The sequence below is a fragment of the Orycteropus afer genome, unplaced genomic scaffold, assembly GCF_000298275.1.
Source record: "Orycteropus afer afer isolate SDZICR_OR568_19922 unplaced genomic scaffold, OryAfe1.0 scaffold00088, whole genome shotgun sequence".
Taxonomy (NCBI): Eukaryota; Metazoa; Chordata; class Mammalia; order Tubulidentata; family Orycteropodidae; genus Orycteropus; species Orycteropus afer.
This window is the reverse complement of record NW_006921675.1, coordinates 5412752-5432392: the sequence shown is the minus strand read 5'-3', so window position 1 is coordinate 5432392 and position 19641 is coordinate 5412752. Positions and strand designations below refer to the sequence as shown.

At 42.3% G+C, this 19641-nt stretch overlaps 1 protein-coding gene across 1 annotated transcript in view; it reads left to right on the top strand.

Annotated features, from left to right (window-relative positions):
* Positions 1-7929: 7929 nt before the first annotated feature.
* Positions 7930-19641, top strand: part of RDH11 (retinol dehydrogenase 11) — a 21935-nt gene continuing 10223 nt past the window's right edge. The window contains exons 1-5 of the mRNA XM_007942308.1: positions 7930-7997; positions 13860-13978; positions 14559-14714; positions 18064-18168; positions 18744-18953. Coding sequence (XP_007940499.1) covers positions 7930-7997; positions 13860-13978; positions 14559-14714; positions 18064-18168; positions 18744-18953 — 658 coding nt within the window. The remainder of the gene's footprint in view (positions 7998-13859; positions 13979-14558; positions 14715-18063; positions 18169-18743; positions 18954-19641) is intronic.

Genomic DNA, 19641 nt, shown 5'->3' with positions numbered 1-19641 from the left:
TTTTGGTCAATGACATGAGACAAAGTATATGTGAACCGCTGTATGAAAAGTGAATTTACTCTGTAAATCTTCACCCAAATCCTAATTAAAAAAAAAAAAAAAGAAAAAGATTAGGTCAAATAAACGAAGGACAGACACATAATGGAATACTATACAGCTATAAAAAAGGAACAAGGGAATTCTCCATTGCATGGAAAGAATGTCAAGAAAGATGAAGTGAAATCTAAGGTAAATGCAGAACAATGTGTAAAATATGCTTACCTTTTTATAAGACAGGAAGGAAAATAATAGCATGTACTTTTATTTTCTTAAGAACACTACACAAGAAATTAATAACATTGGCTACCTCAGATACGTATGTGGGAGGAAATCAGGTGCATGGGTGGGAGGCTTTTTATTTGTATTGCTTCAAGTTTTTGAATCATATTGTAATAACTACTAAATAATTAAATGTGTGTGTGTATATATATATAAAAAAAAAATGGCATTGCAAATCTGGGTGGTAGTGGTGGATTGTTTAGTCAAGTATGGTAACATCAAAGTATCCAGTTGGAAAAAAGTAAACTTGATTCTTACCATACTCTTTATACCAAAATTTCAGATAGATCAAAAATATAAGTAAGAAAAATTAATCCATAAAAATATTAAAAAGAACCATTGGAGAAATTTTTAAATAATTTTAGAGTGGTAAGACCAGAAACCCAGAAATGAGAGAAGCCTGAAAAAAAGAGAAAAGACCAACATAACGAAACCTTCATAACAAAAACAACCATACAAAACAAGGCAGATAAGAAACTGGGGGGAAATATCCACAACACATATCACAGCTAAAGATATTTTACAAATCAATAAGAAAAAGAACAACAGCCCAATTGACATAACAGTTTGTGGGAAAGGAAATACAAGTGGTTTTTGAACCTCACACATAATAAGAGAGATGCAAATTAAAATGACACTGGGAGCCACTTTTATTCATCGAGACTGGCAAAAAACAAAAAGATTACAACACTGACGATGGTGTGGAGATATAGACACAGATGCACTACTAGTGGAAAGGTTGTGTCAGCTTCCACATGTGGACATATTGATCTAGATAGTCCACTTCCATGTATTTATAAGCTTATTATTGCAGTATTGTTTGAAATAACAAAAGTTTGGAAACATTCTAAATGTGCATCAACAGCACAGCCATACAGTGGCTACGCTACAACTGTAAAATAAAATAATACTCATTTTTATTATGATAGAAATATATAACGTTAGTCAATTCAACAATTTTTTACATAAATAATTCAGTGACATTGATTATGTTCATCATGTTTAAAATCATCACCATTATCCTTTTTTTCGGTCTTGCAGAATTCTATCATGCGATCTCCAGTGTCATTTCTCTCACCTAGGCCAGTTTCCAACTATTGGTGATTCTTCTTTTTTTCCAACTTTTGCATTCCAGTCACCAGTAATAATCAACATATCTTGATTGTATGTTTGGTCAATTTGAAACTGCAAAAGTTGGTGAAAATCTTCAATTTCCTCATCTTTGGCTTTGGTGGTTGGTGGGTAAATTTGAATAATAGTAGATTAACTGTTCTTCTTTGTAGGTGTATGAATATTATCCTATCACTGACAGCACTGTATTTCAGGATAGATTTTGAAACATTCTTTGTGATGATGAATGCCACACCATTCCTCTTCTGTTCCTCATTCCTGGCATAGTAGATCATATGATTGTCTAATTCAAAGTGGCCACAATACATCAATTTCATTTCACTAATGCCTAGGATATCACTCTTCATGCATTCCATTTCATTTTTGACAACTTCCAATTTTCCTAGATTCATACTTCATACATTCTACGTTCTGATTATTAATGGATGTTTGCAGCTATTTCTTCCGATTTTGAGTCATGCCACATCAGCAAATGGAGGTCCCGAACACTTTACACCATCCACGTCATTAAGGTCAACTCTACTCTGAGGAGGCAGCTCTTCCCCAGTCATATTTTGAGTGCCTTCTGATCTGAGGGGCTCATCTTCCAGCACTGTATTGGGTAATGTTTCAGGGCTATTCATAAAGTTTTCCAGTACTATATCAGACAGTGTTTCACAGCTATTCATAAGGTCTTCACTGGCCAATTGTTTGAGAAGTGGATGGATCCTTCTTTCTTCCAAGTCTGTTTTAGTCTGGAAGCTCTGCTGAAACCTGTCCATCATGGGTGATCCTGATGGTATTTGAAATACTGGTGGCATAGCCTTGACCCTCACAGCAATACATAAGCCACCACAGTATGACAAATTGACAGATGAGTGGTGGTGGTAATTTAGAGGGTCAGTGAAAATGAGCTGATTGACAAAGTTGCTCAACAATGGGCTAAATGTAGCAACTATTAATTGTCAGGATGGAACTTAGAGTAGCTATAAATTGGAACTGACTGGATATCATCTAACAACAACAGCAAGTGGGTGTGTGGTAGTATTTTAATGTGGTTTTAATCTGAATTTTCCTATGAGTACTGACATTGAGCATCTTTTCAGATCTGTTCAGTGTCCGGATCATTTGGCCATTTTTTAAAATGTGTTGTTTTTTCCTTAATTGTGAATTTTGAGAGTTTATCTTATATTCTGAATGCAAGCACTTTATCAGACATATGATTTGTAAATATTTTATCCCAATCTGTGGTTTGCCATTTCATTATCTTAACCCAAAACCCATGCCTTCAAGTTGATTCCAACTCATATTGACCCAATTGGACAGAGTAGAACCATAGGGTTTCTAAGGCTGTAAATCTTTATGGAAGCAAACTGCCACATCTTTCTCCTAGTGGGTTCAAACCACTGACTTATTGGTTAGCAGCCAAGCACTTTAACCATTGCCCCACAAAGCCCCATCATTATCTTAACAATGCCTTTCAAGGAAAGAGCAGAAGTTCTTGATTTTGATGAAGTCAAAAATCCTTTTTTTTTTTTTTTTTTTTTTTTTATGGATCATGCTTTTTATTTTTTAAGTATCTATTCCTTGAAACACTCTTCATCACATTCTCCAGGCTCCCTCCTGTGGTAGTTAAGTTGTGTGTCAGCTTGGCTGGGCCTGGTTTTTAGTGGCTTGGCAGCTAGATGTAGTTATTCCCCGTGATGAGACTGGTAATCAACTCCATGGTAGAATCTACTGGCACACCTGAGTAGCTGCCTTAGGGATAGGATCCGCTTCCAGTATATAAGAAGCTTTGAGAAGGGCTCTGAGTTTTTGGCATGCTTGGACCTTGCACGTAGCCGAGTTTCCATTCAACAGCCTTCCATGTTTCCTGTCGATCTTGGGACTGTCTCTGGACTTGAAATAGTTTCTTGCCATGTTTTTTGGTAATCTTGGGACTATGCCATTTTATTTGTCGACCTTGGGTTTGTCAACCTCAACAGCCAGTAGCTGCCTGAGTTAAGAGAAGCCTCCAGTGTCAGTACACTGGGAGCAAGAGGCAGAGCAGAAGACTAAGGTCAAGGGGTTTTCACCCAGCCCCTAGATCTGGCACTTTGAACTCAGACTTCTAGCCTCCTAAACTGTAAGAGAATAAATCCCTGTTTGTTGAAACTACCCACCTGTGGTATGTCTGTTATAGTGGCACTAGAGGACCAAAACACCTCCTGCACCACTTACCAGTTTATTGCTTTTCAGTTACAATTTACATTTTTTTGCCTGCTGGGGTAATCTACTTCTGTAGTGATACTGACTCAGAAATGCAAGGAGGGGTCGCTATGAGTCGGCTCCAACTCGATAGTAGTGAGTTTGGTTTTTTAGTTATATGAAAATGGAGGAACTTTAGTGGCGTAGTGCCTAAGGTATCTGTTTTGGTTACTTAGTGCCACTCTGACAGGAGTATGCCACAAATGGGATGGCCTTAATAAACGGAGTTTATTCTTACAATTTGGAGGCTTTCAGTCTGAGTTCAAAGTGCCAGGCTCTAGGGGCTGGGTGAAAGCCCCTCAACCCTGGACTTCAGCTCTGCCTCCTGCTCCCAGCCCACTGAAGCTAGAGGCTTTTCTTCACTCAGACAGCTGCTGGCTGCTGAGACTGACAAGCCCAAGGTTGACACAGTTCTGATGTTACCAAACCACACAGCAGGCCATTCATTCAAGTCAATTGGAAAGTCTCAAGGTCAGCAGAACATGGCAGGCTGCTGAACAATGACACAGCTGCATGCAAGATTCAAGTGTGCCATAAGTTAGAGACCATTCCCCAACACTTCTCCTTATATACAGGAAGCAGACCATATCCCTAAGGCAGCTACTCAGCTGCTTGTGGTAGATTCCACCATGGAGTTGATTGCTAGTCTCATCATGGGGAACAACTACATCCAGCTGCCAAGCCACTAACAACCAGGCCCAGCCAAGTTGACAGTTGTCAACCAAGTCTCACTAGCTGCCCAGCCACTCAACCAGACCCAACCAAGTTGACAAACAACTTTAACTACCACAATATCTAACTGCTAACCAGAAGGTTGGTGGTTCAAACCGATCAGCCACAGAAGCAAGACTGGACAATCTACTTCCATAAAGATTTACTGCCTCGGAAACCCAATGAGGATTGCTATGAGTTGGAATCGACTCGACAGCAATGGTTTTTTTTTTTTTTTTTCAAATGTGAAACTGGAGATGGATCTATGGAACTAGAAATCAATGTGGAGACTAAAACTAAATGTGGAAACTAAACACAATATTTCTGCCAGCTTGGGCAAGCATGGCCAAAAACTTGTCTCAGAGGGAAAATATTTAAGATATTAAGTAACCTAAACTTTAGAGTTAATCACTAGCTTGTTTCTTTAAGGCTATGTGTACCTAACACCCTTAACATAGCCTTACATTCCAGACAAGCTGGAATCTAGCTATTTGGAAACCTCTATCAGCAGGCACTGACCCCTCAGACGCGAGTCATTTGTCTTTTTATCCAAACATAATTCTGAAGAAACTGCACGGGCTTCCCTGGCTTTCTTTGTACCTTGGACTATTAAAAACCCCATACTGACTCATCTCAGATGCAACACCCAGTTTCATGCAGTGTGACATCCAATTTTTGAATTGTTTGATGAACTAATCAATTTCCAGCATTGTTTTAACTCTTAGAAATTATTCCACGGACCCTTTAAATATTGTTTTCTTTGCCACCTGGCACCATGTTAAGCTTTTATCAATAAAAGACACTAGAGAGACACTGTAGGAAGAAAGGGGTTTACTTCCTATTTCAAGCCATTGAAAACCCTGTGGACCCTAGTTCTATTCTAACACACATGGGGTCACTAGAAGTTGGAGTCAATTCAACAAGTGGTTAATAAAACAAAATATCTCAGACCCTTAAATACATACAAGTTGGAAGATCGATTTAGTTTATGGAAACTCAATACTGACAGCTTAGAACACAAGTCATGCTATGGTGGCTCATTAGCTTCTCAGCACTAGCTCCTGTGGCATTCAGTGACCAGCAGCTTCTTCACAGAGATTTCATAGCAGAGTGCCTCCAGTGTGACACCTCCCTATAGAATTAAAAGAATTAATATAGGGAGAGTATTTGGACAGGGCCTGGCACAAACTAAGTGCTGTATCAGTATGGGCTATTCCTGCCATTTCTGCCACGCCCCCTTGGCCCTCTGCTCCCGCCAACCAAATGTATTTGTAGCTCCAAAGCACCCTGCTCTCTCAGACACTGAGCCCTCCTCAGGTGGGCCCTTGCCTCTGCTGGGAGTACTCTTGCCTGTATGTTGTTTGCCCACTAACTCCCTCTGTCCTCAGCTGAAATGTCATTTCTTCAAAGAAGTCTTTCCTAATCTTTGTTGTTGTTATGTTGTTATGTGCCGTTGAGTTGGCCCTGACTCATAGTGACCCCTCCTTGGGTTTCTGAGGCAGTATCACTACGGAAGTAGATTGCCCCATCTTCCTTCCAAGGAGTGGCTGGTGGGTAGCACAAGGGAAATGTACCTGCTATACGCTCCCAAAATTTTCCTTACTTCCCTTCTCAACTCTCATCATGATTTATTTATAGTGAACACTTGTTTAAAGTCTTCCCTGACAATCCAAAAGCTCTGAGAGGGTATCAATCAAGTCTGCCTAGCTCCCTGGTTGGACTTCAGCATACCCCTTAGTACTCTGCAGGAATATCATAGACATTTGTAAAATGAATGATTGAATAATAAGGAACAAAACATGTGATAGGCCTCTATACAGCTTTAAAACTCTGTACAAATATTAGGTAACACAATAATGAGGTGACAAAATTGAGTGATTATTAGATAATCTAACATCAAATAAGTAAGAGTTTTTATTGTGTATAGGAAATTTCTCTCCAATTGCTATAAAATATACTGATTCAACTTGATTTTGGAATGTGTGTCTTTCAATCAAACAGAAAGGACTTCTCCAAAAGAACCAAAAAACATTAGTCAGAATAGTGACTTGTTAAAATAAATAAATACAGTAATAATGTTATGTGCCATCGAGTCAGATGTGACTCACAGCAACCTCTCCTTGGGTTTCTGAGGCAGTATCACTAAGAAAGTAGATTGCCTAACCTTCCTTCTGAGGAATGGCTGGTGGGTTAGAACCGCAAGCCTTCTGGTTAGCAGTCAAATGCCTTAGGCACTACGCTACCAGAGCTCCTAAATTAATAATAATTATAAACACCTCCACCCCCAAGAACCAAGTATGAGTATCAGATAGTAAAGCTGAAAGAATCAATTCAGCTTGAACAGGGAACCTTTTTATTTCCAAAGAATAATTTTATGGCCTTAATTTAAGACAGGATTAAACGCGTTCATAAATTGGGGAAACCAACTGTGGCAATTTGAGAAATACATTGTTTGGAGTCAATATAACTGATGCAAGTAATCAGGAATTATATTCTATTATCAATTACCACTCATCAAACACCAGGAAAAATGTGATAAAAACTGAAACTCACTGCCATTGAGTCAGACCAACTCATAGCGACCCCTCGTTGGGTTTCCGAGGCAGTATCACTACAGAAGTAGAATGTCCAACCTTCCTTCCGGAGGAGTGGTTGGTGGGTTTGAACTGCCAGCCTTCTGGTTAGCAGTCAAATGCCTTTAGGCACTACGCCACCAGAGCTCCTCGGAAAAATATGATGTTACAAATATTCAAAGAACAATTCAAAACAGCTACATTAAAGTGATTCTCCTGAGAATATCTTAAAGGCTCAATCACTTTTGCTCATAGGATGAAGGAATTTCCTCCAATTTACCAACTCTCAGAAGCTCTGGTGGCCTAGTCCCTAAGGCACTTGACTGCTAACCAAAAGGCTGGCGGTTCAAACCCATCAGTCACTCCTCGGAAGGACGGTTGGGCAATCTACTTCCGTAGAGACACTGCCTCGGAAACCCAAGGAGCGGTCGCTATGAGTCCAGTCTGACTCCATGGCGGTGTGTTGCGTTTGTTTTAGCGTTTACCAACTGTCAGACTCCAACCGCTCCTCCCTTGTGTAATCGGCGTTAGCACATTTTCCGCACACCAACGTTTGATCTCCAGGTGAAACCTTGCGGTAACGGCCTAACCTTGACTGGGGACAACTGACTCAGTGTCGGGGTTTGGGCACTGGGAGATAAGAGAACTGGGAAGATTTGACAAGAACGGCTAGTGGCCAGAAGGGCTGGGGGAGAGTTGGTTGGATGATTCCGATGGCTCTAGATCTTAGATAACTAGAGATTTGTCTTCTAAGTTATGCACGATTTAACTTTTCTCAGTGTCTGCAAATAGCATTCTTGGTCCAGGTTAGCTTGAGGGCCAGAGTCGGACTACATTTCCCAGAAGGCTGTGCTCTCCCGGGCTATTGTAATTTGAGCTAAGGCGTGCCCAGGAAGAGAAGCCATAATCCGTGAGAACCGAGATCATCCACTTTCACTGCTGCAGGCGTTGCAGCTGCCTGTCGGTCGAGATGGTTGGGTTCCTGCTCCTGTTCCTCCCTTTCCCTTTTCTCCTGTACATCGCTGCACCGCAAATCAGGTCTGTGCAAATTTATTGTCTTCTCTTGCGAAGTCCTTTCTAGGCAACAGTAAACCCCAGTGACGCTTTTTTTCTCCCCCCGAAAAGAAGAGAAAAACTTTCCGGGTGGGGGTGGGGGAGCAGATGGCTGAGGCAAGGAGTTCGGTTGGTGTGAGGCGAGTTCCATCCTGTCCTGGATGCTGTGAGGGAAAATTGTAGCTGAACCAAGCGACCAGTCCGAGAGACGTTATTCCATAGCCCGTGGGAAGGGACTGCAGTCCCGGGCATCCTGCTTTGTTTCTCTTGGTCCCCCTTTTCATCCAACCAACCCCTGCTTCCAAGTCTAGCGAACGCAGAAGGCAAAGCCACCTCGAACATTTGATTTTTTACAGCTTTGGCGGGGGGTGGGGGTGGGGTTCAGACCCTACAGTGGAATACTATCTCCCACCACTGTTTTCTCTTTAGCTCTCACGCTGTGAACCAGCCCCATCTAATTTCTTGCTTATAGCCTTTGAGGTACAAAGGAACGATTCAACTTTTTCCTCTCTGAAACTGCCCGTCTGTGAGTATCCGGACATCTGCAGCCCATTGCTTATCTCTTGCTGCGGTTAGATTCGCTTGGTATCTGGACAGATGTGAATGGGGCGAGTGTTTCATTCCTGCCTTCGGACTAGGACCATCAGAGCGGGATTTGGGTTATGTGCTGGGGGCCGACAATGGGGAAGATGGGGTTAGGGTCGTGGTGGGAGGGCGTGGCCATTTGACCAGGTGACAGACAAGCCCAGGGTAAGGTCAAAAACCAAACCAAACTCACTGCCCTGGAGTCGGACCCGACTCATCGCGACCCCTCCTTGGGTTTCCGAGGCGGTGTCACTACAGAAGTAGATTGCCCAATCTTCCTTTCTAGGAGTGGCTGATGGGTTTGAACCACCAGCCTACCGGTTAGCAGTCAGATGGCTTAGGCACACTATTCCACCACCTAGCACTCCCTAAGAATCAGGAGGGAGCTGCACAACAGGCAGCCTGCTGATTGGTTCTGAGTAAGTCACCAGTAGTGACGGTCGACCAGTCACTGAAGAGACGGACACTCCTTCCTTATGGTGAGAGGTTAACGCATGAATAGAACTTTGAAGGGATGCTTATTACTCTGCTTTTTTTTGTTTGTTTGTTTTACCCTTTTCATTTTTCCTTTTTAATTTTCCCATCCCCTTGTCTTAGTTAATGAATGCTGCTGTAACAGAAATACAACAAGTGGATGGCTTTAATATACAGAAATTTATTGTTAAGTTAGGGAGTTAGAAGCTCTAATTCGGACCACTAACTCTAGGGGAAGGCTTTCTCTCTGTGTCTCTTGGTCCTAGAAGGATCCCAGCACAGGGACCCTGGCTTTTACTTGGTGGTATTAGCCCCTCCCCTCATCTCTATTTCTTTCCCTGTCCTTTTATCTCTTGTAAGGAAATAAGGGAAGTTCTCCTTACATGCTCCCATTACATCGAGGCTATGAGGGGACTAAGGGTGTTAAAGCCCACCCTTAATCCTCTTATACCTTATTACATTATGTCTTTTTACCACCAAGAGCCTTTTAATTCCACATAGAATCTCAGTGAAAACTTGAACCTGAACTGAAAATAATGCCCATTCCCCAGTGAGATTTTTCTGAGAAGAGTTATAGTCCAAGGGCCATATCCCCAACTACCTCACTAGGTCATGGAACCCAGAGCTAGTCTTGCATATGTGATTGTGTCTTACGTTGCTGCTAGTTAAAGATAAGAAAGAAAGAAGTACGGGTCACAACACTTTTAGAGCTAAAGCTGAAGGGATGTGGAAAATTGAGCAGGAAAGCTGTTTTGTTCTCTGCAGAGAAAGGTTGGTGGGCACCGTGAGTGAGTTTATTTCCTCATCAACCTGTTTTCACTAAATGGGTAGCTTCAGTGGCTAGGAGTGTGCACACTGCAATTCCAAGTTAAATGAAAAAGGCTGAGATGTTCTTTAAAATGTACCACCTGGTATTATGGATTGAACTGTGCCCCCCGAAAATATGTGTCAACTTGTTTAGGTCATGAGTCTCAGTATTATGTAATTATCCTCCATTTTGTGATCTGATGTAATTATCCTAGGTGTTGTAAATCCTAATCTCTCTGTGAAGTTAATGAGGCAGGATGAGAGGCAGTTATATTAATGAGATAGGATATAATCTGCAGGATTAGGTTGTATCTGAGTCAGTCTTTCTTGATATATAAAAGAGATTAACAAGTGAGGAAAGGAGACACTTCAATACCACCAAGAAGAGATGGGAACAGAAAAAATCCTTTGGACCCAGGGCTCCCTGTGCTAAGAACCTTCTAGAACCAGGAGACAGAAAGCTGTAACACCAGCATTGGTTCAAGACAGTGAGAACAGCAACAGCAGAACCGGGAGATTGGCGTAAAATGATGTGGGAGCCAACCTGTGGAGCAAGAGACATTTAGGTGACTTTGGGCAGGAGGCTTCCTGGGTGCTTCAGGGCACTTACTGGTAGAACTATAGAGCTTTGTGATACTGCCTCGGAAACCCAAGGAGGGGTCGCTGTGAGTCAGGTTTGACTCAACGGCACATAAAAACAACAACAACATAGAGCTTTGTAAGGAACTGTGGGGGCACAGTGACTAAGGCATTTGACTGCTAACCAGAAGGTTGGTGGTTCTAATCCACCAGCTGCTCTGCAGGAAGATGAGGCAGTCTGCTTTCATAAAAGATTTACTGCCTTGGAAACCCAGTGGGGGTTCACTATGTATTAGAATTGACTCGATGGCAGTGGGTTTGGTTTTGGTTTTATAGAACTTTGTAACACTTAACTGAGCAGGTCAGAGACCAGGCTGAGTGGCTGAGGGTCAGAGGGTCAGAGATAGGCCTACCTGTGACACAACTGGACAGAGGCTGTCCTGATCGACACAGACCATCCAGTTGCGGTATTTCTGTTTTAGCAACACTAGATAACGAAGACAGAATTCATACCAAGTGCTGATCTAACATACTTAAAATGTGGGGGTGGTTTTGGAATTGGATGATGGGTAAAGGCTGGAAGAGTTTTAAAATAACTAATAGTAAAAGCTTAGATTGCCTTGAAGGGACTGTTGGTGGAATTCTGGATGTCAAAGGCAATTCTAGTGAGGGTCAGAAGGAAGTGAGGAGAGCTGAAATGCTGGCGACTGTGCAAGACAGTGAGAAGCAGTGGCAGAGAAATGGTGGCACCAGAGCCGGAAGACGGGTGCAAGATGGTTCAGGAAGTTGACCGTAGAGCAAGAGAGTGGAGTGCCTTCGGCAGGAGGCTTCCTGGAAGAGTGGGGCACCTGTGGGCATTTGTCCTCAGAGCTAGGTTTGCCAACCCATAGAGCCAGAGAAAGCTTGAGTGCCTTTAGTCAGGAGGCTTCCTGGTAGAATGGAGTGGAGTGTCTCTGGGCACTTAACTGCAGAGCTAAAGAGCTTTGTTAACACTGGCCTTGGCAGAGCAGAGGGCCTGAGAGGCCAAGGTCCAGAGATAGGACTGCCTGCGGACACAACTGAGAAGAGCCTGTTCTGTTTGACATGGACCTTGCTCCAGAGCCCAGAAGGAGAGAAAGCCTTCCCCACAAGTTAGCACTCCGAATTCAGACTTCTGGCCTCCTAAACTGTAAAAAGAATAAATAAATAAATTTCTGTTTGTTAAAGCCATCCACTAGTGGTATTTCTATTGACAGTAGTGCTAGATAACTAAAACACCTGGTCAATAGATTATTTTAACTTGAGTCCCTCGACTGGAGAGAAGATAATCTGCAGTACGTTTGTGCATTCATTTGGAAAGGTGTAGTGGTTAGAAGTATAGACTGTGGTTAGACAAACCAGGACTTGAGTCCTAGCTCCTCTTTGAGCTTATCTATATCTTTTCTTTATCTTATTTTAAACTCTGTGTGTGTGTGGTTTATTATGTGTTTTTTTTTTGTTTTTTTTTTTTCTTTTAGGGGGTACAAGGTTCATGAGGTTTCATGATTTTAACTTTTTTTTTATATTGGATTAGCTGTTTCTCCAGGCCATAAAATGCCAGCTATGGGTAAATTAGCATAGTTCCTTCTTCATGATTGACTCTGTGATTTCTTAATTGCTAAAGAGGCAAGGAGGCAGTGGCATCTTCTGACCTCCTCTAACTCCACAAGAGGAGGACAGAATCACCATCAGCAGCCTAAGGCCTGTTCCTATGAGGCCAGACGTGCCGCCACCCTCTAACCTACTTACCAATCTTGACACCAACTGTCCCTCCTGCAGCACCAACCACCTCTGCTGGGTTTGATAATTCGCTGCAGTGGCCACATAGAACTTGCAGATTATGGGGTCTATTAGGGAAGCAACAGGCTACAATTCAAGTTCAGGAACATGCTCAGGACACAGTTCTTCAATCAGGACAATCTCCCGTCTGCTGTGCCCTTAGGCACAACTCTCTGGCCCTTGTTCTCTCAGCCTGGCCTCTGCCTCTCTGGGCCAGGTAATGGGCCAGGTAACCCTGCCGCTCTGTCCCATGCCTCTTGGTTCCACTGCCGCCATCTCTCAGCCGGGCACCTCTTTCAGCTGGGCGTCTCCCTCCACTGAGTGTCTCCCTCCGCCAGGTGGCTCTCTCAGCCAAGCATCCCTTGTAGGAGCTCAAACAAAAGCCAAGTACCTGGTTAATTAAATATCCATCCAGTTCTGGTACAGTAGCGAGTAGCTCTGATGTTTGTCCTTGTAACAGAATCACTTTTGTTTTTGAGCAAGACCTGAAAACTTTTGTCTTCTCCAGTTTTCCTTAAACCTACAAAAAGTCAGCAGAGGGAGGAACCAAAGTATATTTCCATCTTGTAGTGGTATCACTAGGGGGGGTGCAAGAAGTGCGGACCGTATCAGGTGACACTGCCAGAAGGGTTGACACCAAAGTGACTGTCTATAACATTTTTTGTGTAGTGTTTCAGCGGGAAATTCATTATTTTTTAATAAAAATATCCCTGTAGTTAGTTATGCTGTTGTTGTTATGTGCTGTCAAGTTGGACCTGACTCATAGTGACCCCTCCTTGGGTTTCTGAGGTGGTATTACTACGTAAGTAGATTGCCCAGCCTTCCTTCCGAGGAGTGGCTGGTGGGTTTGAACAGCCAGCCTTCCGGTTAGCAGTCAAGTGCCTTAGGCACTGCACTACCAGAGGTCCCATAGTTAGTTATAACAACAAAAATGTTTTTCATAAGTCCAGTTTACATGTATCAGTATACCTACAAGGCTAAAACTCTATGCTAGTTTACTTTTTGAACTTTCTGATGTGCTCTGGTCAGAGCTGTCATTACCCAATTGCAATGATGCTTTGAATCACGTGATTTCATCTGCATGAGCTCAAGCACACACTCTTGTTTGTGTTGCTGCTAGTGTTTTCAGTCACCAATTATGTCAAATTTTCTGGTGGTTTAGCTACAATATTGCAGTAATCAGTATTTGTGAACCTATGTCAGTAGCTTTTTTGAGAATGAAGTAGCAGTTAAAGAAAAAGCAGAAAAATCAAAAAATGCTTCCACTCAGTTACTGTTATCATTGTAACTCATAATGTAGAAATATTTTACAAAATAAAGTTCTGTTATTAGTATTCATATAAGACGTTTTGCACTTAAGCAATTTATAACTGTATTTAGCACATAATATTCTATAATTAAAATTTGTAATAAACATTACTAAGGATTCTGTATGTTTGGGTATGGAGGGAGGGCCATGGAGGGGATGACACGAGTTTTCACACCGGATGACAGCTGCCCTGCCACTGTGACACCACTGCTGCCTGGGAATCTGAAGATACAGGGAGTCACAGGAACTTCTCAACTGAGGGAAGGAAGGACTGATGAGCTTTCTTCTCTATGCAGGAAAATGCTATCCAGTGGAGTGTGTACATCTACTGTCCAGCTTCCTGGGAAAGTAGCTGTGGTCACTGGAGCCAACACAGGCATTGGGAAGGAGACAGCCACAGAGCTGGCTCAAAGAGGCAAGTTGAGCTGTTTGAGGGTCCCTCCTGCTGCTGCTAATTTTGATGTCCCTGGGTGGTGCACATACTTAAGTGCTCAACCGCCACTAACCGAATGGTTGGTAGTTTGAACTGACCTACAGGGGCCTCAGAAGAGAGGCCTGAAGATCTGCTTCTGAAAAGTCATGGTCTGGAAAATTTTATGGAACACAGTCCAACTCTGTAACACGTGGGGTCACCACGAGTTAGAGTCAACTCAGTGGCAACTGGTGCCACTGGTGCAACTGCCATTTCACCCCTCATGGTGATGGTCATTCTGATCATTTCCATCCAGTCTGGGAATTTAAGAACACTCAAGTGCCCCCACTGATCTGGTCTGAACCTAGTACCATCCTCCACGTGCTGTGAGCATTTTATAGGTACTGTTGATTGATTTTTCTTTCCTGATTTGCTCATCAGATACCCACTTTGTAAAGTAGGGGTAAAAATCCCTGTGTTTTAAAAAATCAGTAAAAAATAACATTAAGCATTCATATTGGGCCCATAATGCCCACTCAAAAATAGCACTGACAGTTTGTCTCTCACATATGTCGATTGACAGGAGCCAGGGTATATTTAGCTTGCCGAGATGTACAAAAGGCGGAATTGGTGGCCAGAGAAATCCAGACCAAGACGGGGAACCAGCAGGTGTTCGTGCGAAAACTAGACCTTGCTGATACTAAATCTATTCGAGCCTTTGTTCAGGACTTCTCAGTAGGTGAGTGTTTAACTGAAGACTGTGAGGTGAGTCTTGTGATTAACACAGGAGATAGCTAAATGGAAAAGATCCCTCTGGCTGTCTGATAAGGAGCTCCCGTAGTGCAATGGTTAAGGCATGTGGCTGCTAACCAGAAGGTTGGTGTTCAAACCCACCAGCTGCTCTCGGGGAGAAAGATGAGTCAGTCTGCTTCTATAAAGATTTACAGCCTTGGAAATCCAGTGGAGGTCACTGAGTTGGAATCGACTGAATGACAGTTCTAACACATTAGAAATGCTGGATAAAATAGGGCCCCAAACTTTTGATTCATAGCCAAACTCATTAACAACAAAAGGAAATCCTCAGGATGTGGAAACTAAAGAAAATTTAACGGAGGTAACAACATTCATGTGATATACACTTTGCAGTGTTTCCTCAGCTTGGATATTCAAAAGAAAAAATAATTGTTGTATAAAGGCTGGCGGTTCAAACCCACCAGCCACTTCTCGGAAGGAAGGTTGGGCAATCTACTTCTGTAGTGATAACCACCTCGGAAACCCAAGGAGGGGTTGCTATGAGTTGGATCCAACTCAATGGCAGTGCATTCCATTGCATTATGGGTGAAAAAGCATTCACTCTTAGTTTACTTTGCAATTATTTCATTATTGGTGAGGCTGAATGTATTTGAGCCTTCCTTAGCCACCACTTTTTTTTTTTTTTTTTGATTTGGGTGAGGATTTACAGAGTAAATTCACTTTTCATACAGCAGTTCACATATACTTTGTCTCATGTCATTGACCAAAATTTACAATACAACAGCTCCCCTCCCACTTCCTCCCCATAGTTACCTCTTCCCAGTGTCCATCCCTCCATACTGTTCTGCGCCCTGAGCTGTCTCCCTGTGCATAAGCAGCCCTTCCTTCTCCCATGATTGTTCTCTCCAGGGTGTGTGTCTACTTGAGATAAATGTTTAACTCACTTGCCTGTACTTTGTTTGGCTGGAAACCACAGGTGTGGGTTCAATTCCAGACCTGAAGGGCAGCTAGCGGCCATAGTCTCAGTGGTTTCACCAGGCTCTATTGGACCAGCAAACCTGGTCCCCACCTTCTTTTTTTTTTTTGCCTCCAAATGATTTTGAGTTTTGTTCCACATTGTTCTCCCTCTCTATGCAGGATCTCGTACATCCCTTCCAAGTGGATGACAGTGGTAGCCGGGCACCATCTAGTTCTTCTGGTCTCATAGTTGTATAGCTTGAAGATCAGATGGTGTACCAGTCGCTAGGACTGATTGTTTCCATTCATTTGGTTTTCTTCTTTCTTCTTGACGAGGAGACACCCACTGTTGCATCTAGATGGCAGCTTGCTAGCTTTTAAGATCCCAGTCACTACTCGCCAAAGTAGGAGGTGGAACAGTGTTTTGTATAGTATGTTATGCCAATTGAGCTTGATGTCCCCTGCGACTATGGTCCCAAGCCCGCAGGATCAACTACTCGTTCGCTCTGGGTAGCTCCTTAACCACCACTTTTGAGGAGCTCTGGTGGTGTAGTGGTTAAAGCATTCAGCTAGTAAGCAAAAGGTCAGCAGTTCAAACCCACCAGCTGCTCCGTGTGATAAAGATGAGGCAGCTGGCTTCCATAAAGATTTGCCACCTTGGAAACCCTATGGGGCAGTTCTACTCTGAAGGGTCACTGTGAGTCAGAACTGACTCAGGTGCAGTGGGTAGTTGGTTAGCCATCCACTTTAGTGGACATCATTCAAGGTCTTTACTTATTTTATTTCTTTTCTACGTGTATATTTAAAGGGAATATGTGAAGGCTTTTTAATTGGTAATAACATTGGTCATCCTAACAAGTAAAATGACAATTTTCTTTGTGATTACCTTTTTATTTTTAAACATAAAAGGTGTTTTGTTTTGTATCCTTAGGATTAACAAGTCACTTTTTATATGCATTGCTATCTTGTTTTCATACCCGTTACTCCTTTTTGTACCTTTTTGTCTTTTGTAAGTAACTCTATTTCTGAAAGTAACATCACCTTCTACCATGATTTGCAAGGTGTTCTTCCTTCCTTATTCAACTGAAAGTATGTATCTTTATATAGCATGAAAATTATAACTTCAGATACTGCTTCTTAACCACATTTTTTTTTTTAAATCGGTGTTTTTATATTGTTTTATTTCCAGGTCCTTTCCAATTTAATTTTGAATTAGTGCCCATGTTGATGTCACTATATTATTATTATTTTATATCTCTTCTTTGAGACATTAGTTTCAGCTTTTAATTCAATTTTGCCTATTTGCATTGAAACCACCATACTTAATTTGGTTTTGTTCTCTATAAAGTTTTTATTTCATAAATTCTTATTTCTCTCTTAAGTCTTTTGTTTCTATATGCATACATACTTATTCACACAGTTTTACAAATATGCAATAAGTAGAATCCAGTACACAAAAACACACAGAGAGAGAATTTAAAAAGCCATATCAGTGAGCAAGAGCTAGGACTGCAGATCTTTAGAGAGACCATTAGATCTGGTGTCTGGAGTCTAAACACCCACACTGGACAGGAGATGAAACCTCAGACCCAGGAGAGTTGGAACTGAGGTTCCACATAACGTTGGGATTCACAGAGGGCCACCTGGTCCATGACAGGGGCTAGAAAAACTCTGGTCACCAGCTCAGGATCGTGACAGAGAAGCCTGCCATCTCCTCTGGGCATGAATGGGTCAGAGGCCATCTGCAAGAAGTTAGAACCTCGAGGTAGTATCAGGTGTGGGATCTGAATTCATACCACCAACAATGTGAGAATTTTGAACTGAGAAATTCTTACAAAAACCTGTAGCATCACAGCAGAAGAGTACTCTGTCAGTGTCCCCCCTCATAACCCAGTGGGCTAGGCCTTCCAAGGAAAACAGCCTCCACTGATAAGAGCTTATAAACAGAAATTATAAACCACATGAGGAAATGAACCTGAGTTACCAGATGCAACAAAGAGACAAAACCAAAATTGGGGTAGGGGGCTGGGAGGGATCTGAATCCTAGTGGTAGGTTGTATACAGAAAGTCCTCTTTTCTCTTCCTTTGGACTCTTCCCATTCAGTTTGGGAGAGGTGGACAAGACGCTTCCCAGACACACTAAGCAGTTCCCAAATGAGAAGGATTGTGGAGGCCATTTGGTAGTGTAAGATGGAATTTTGTCCTATAGAATTTGACCAAAGTCTTGAGAAGAAAAATAATACAAAATAAGTATAAAGAGAAAATGGAGGAAAGATTACACTCCTGCATCCCCATTTTCAAAGCCTAGGCATAAGGCACATTTCTAAGATGTAACAGCTGTGGTTGACAACTTCCCCACTCCATCTCCTTCCCTGCAGAGGAAAAACAGCTTCACATTTTGATCAACAATGCAGGAGTGATGATGTGTCCCTATTCCAAGACAGCAGATGGCTTTGAGATGCACATGGGAGTCAATCACTTGGGTAAGAAAATCTGGCCTCATCAGAAAGCTAGAGAGAATGTAAAGTTCTCCTTGGAAAACCTAAGGGTTGGATTGAGCTTTGTTTGTGTGATGTGATTTGATCTCAGGACCATTGTAGATTATATGTGAACAACAGCATGGTCTGACCTAAAAGCTGAGGGATGAACTTGAGGACGGCTTAAGGTCTTGCCTACTTTTCCATCTGTGATTCTGATTCACTTTACCCTTAGACATTTTGAACATGTCCCAAATGGATTGGGAGCTGTGTTGGCTTCTTAGTAGTGATCCTGTGGCCAGCATCAGATAACAGGCCTCATACGCTTAAATTGTGATGTTAATCAAAGTCAGAATGAGACCATACTTCAGATTTCCCATTGTACAGACCTGCCCCACGTAAGGAGGAATTTTGTGTCTTTGGCTATTCCTGTGTCCCTAAACCCTCACTAATTCTCTAGTTGATAATGAAATATTGAGATGAAAGACCTTTTTCCATAGCTGAGCCCTGCTTCTCCCCACACTCCTTGCACATTGGTCCTGAACTCTGTTACTTCTAGGGTTTTTTCTTTTCTCCCACAGGTCACTTCCTCTTGACCCACCTGCTTCTAGAGAAATTGAAGGAGTCAGCGCCATCACGGGTAGTGAATGTGTCTTCCTTAGCACATTACCTGGGAAGAATCCACTTCCATAACCTGCAGGGCGAGAGATACTACAATGCCGGCCTGGCCTACTGTCATAGCAAGTTGGCCAATATTCTCTTCACCCAGGAATTGGCCCGGAGGCTAAAAGGTGGACTTGGAAGAAATGAGTGTGGGGATATCAATCACTGGGAGTAGTAGCTGAAGATTGGAAGTAGGCTGCGGGACACAGGGACATTCAGACTGAGTGTGAAGGCTTGCCTGTGCCTCTTAATACCTCCGTGACATACAGCAAATTACTTCATGTTAGAGACTTATTTCCTCTTATGCAAAACTGGACTACTTCACAAATTATTGTCATAATTAAATCAGGCCTTTTTCTTCATGGCCAGATTGTGTGAAAGGGAGGGATTTGGCCTTTTAATGAGTGGTAGAGCCCAGATTTGAAACTGGTCAGTGTGGTTACAAAGCCCATGACCTTAACCACCACATTATGCTGCCTCTCATAGTCAGTCTAGAGTTAAAGGAGAAAGTTGGGCCATAGATAAAAATGTGAAGACTCTAAAGGTATAAAGAGGGAGTTGAGTGAGCCTTGAGAATTCTTAGCATTTAAAGTTTGGGTAGAAGGTGATGAACTGGTCCAAGAAACTCAGACTCAGGAGCTAGAAAGGGAGGGAAACAAGAAAAGGTGAAGACTGACATAAAATGAAAAAGGAAGCTTTTTTTTTTTAATTTTATTTTGATTTGGGTGAAGATTTACAGAGCAAATTCACTTTTCATACAGCAGTTCACATATACTTTGTCTCATGTCATTGACCAAAATTTACAATACAAGAGCT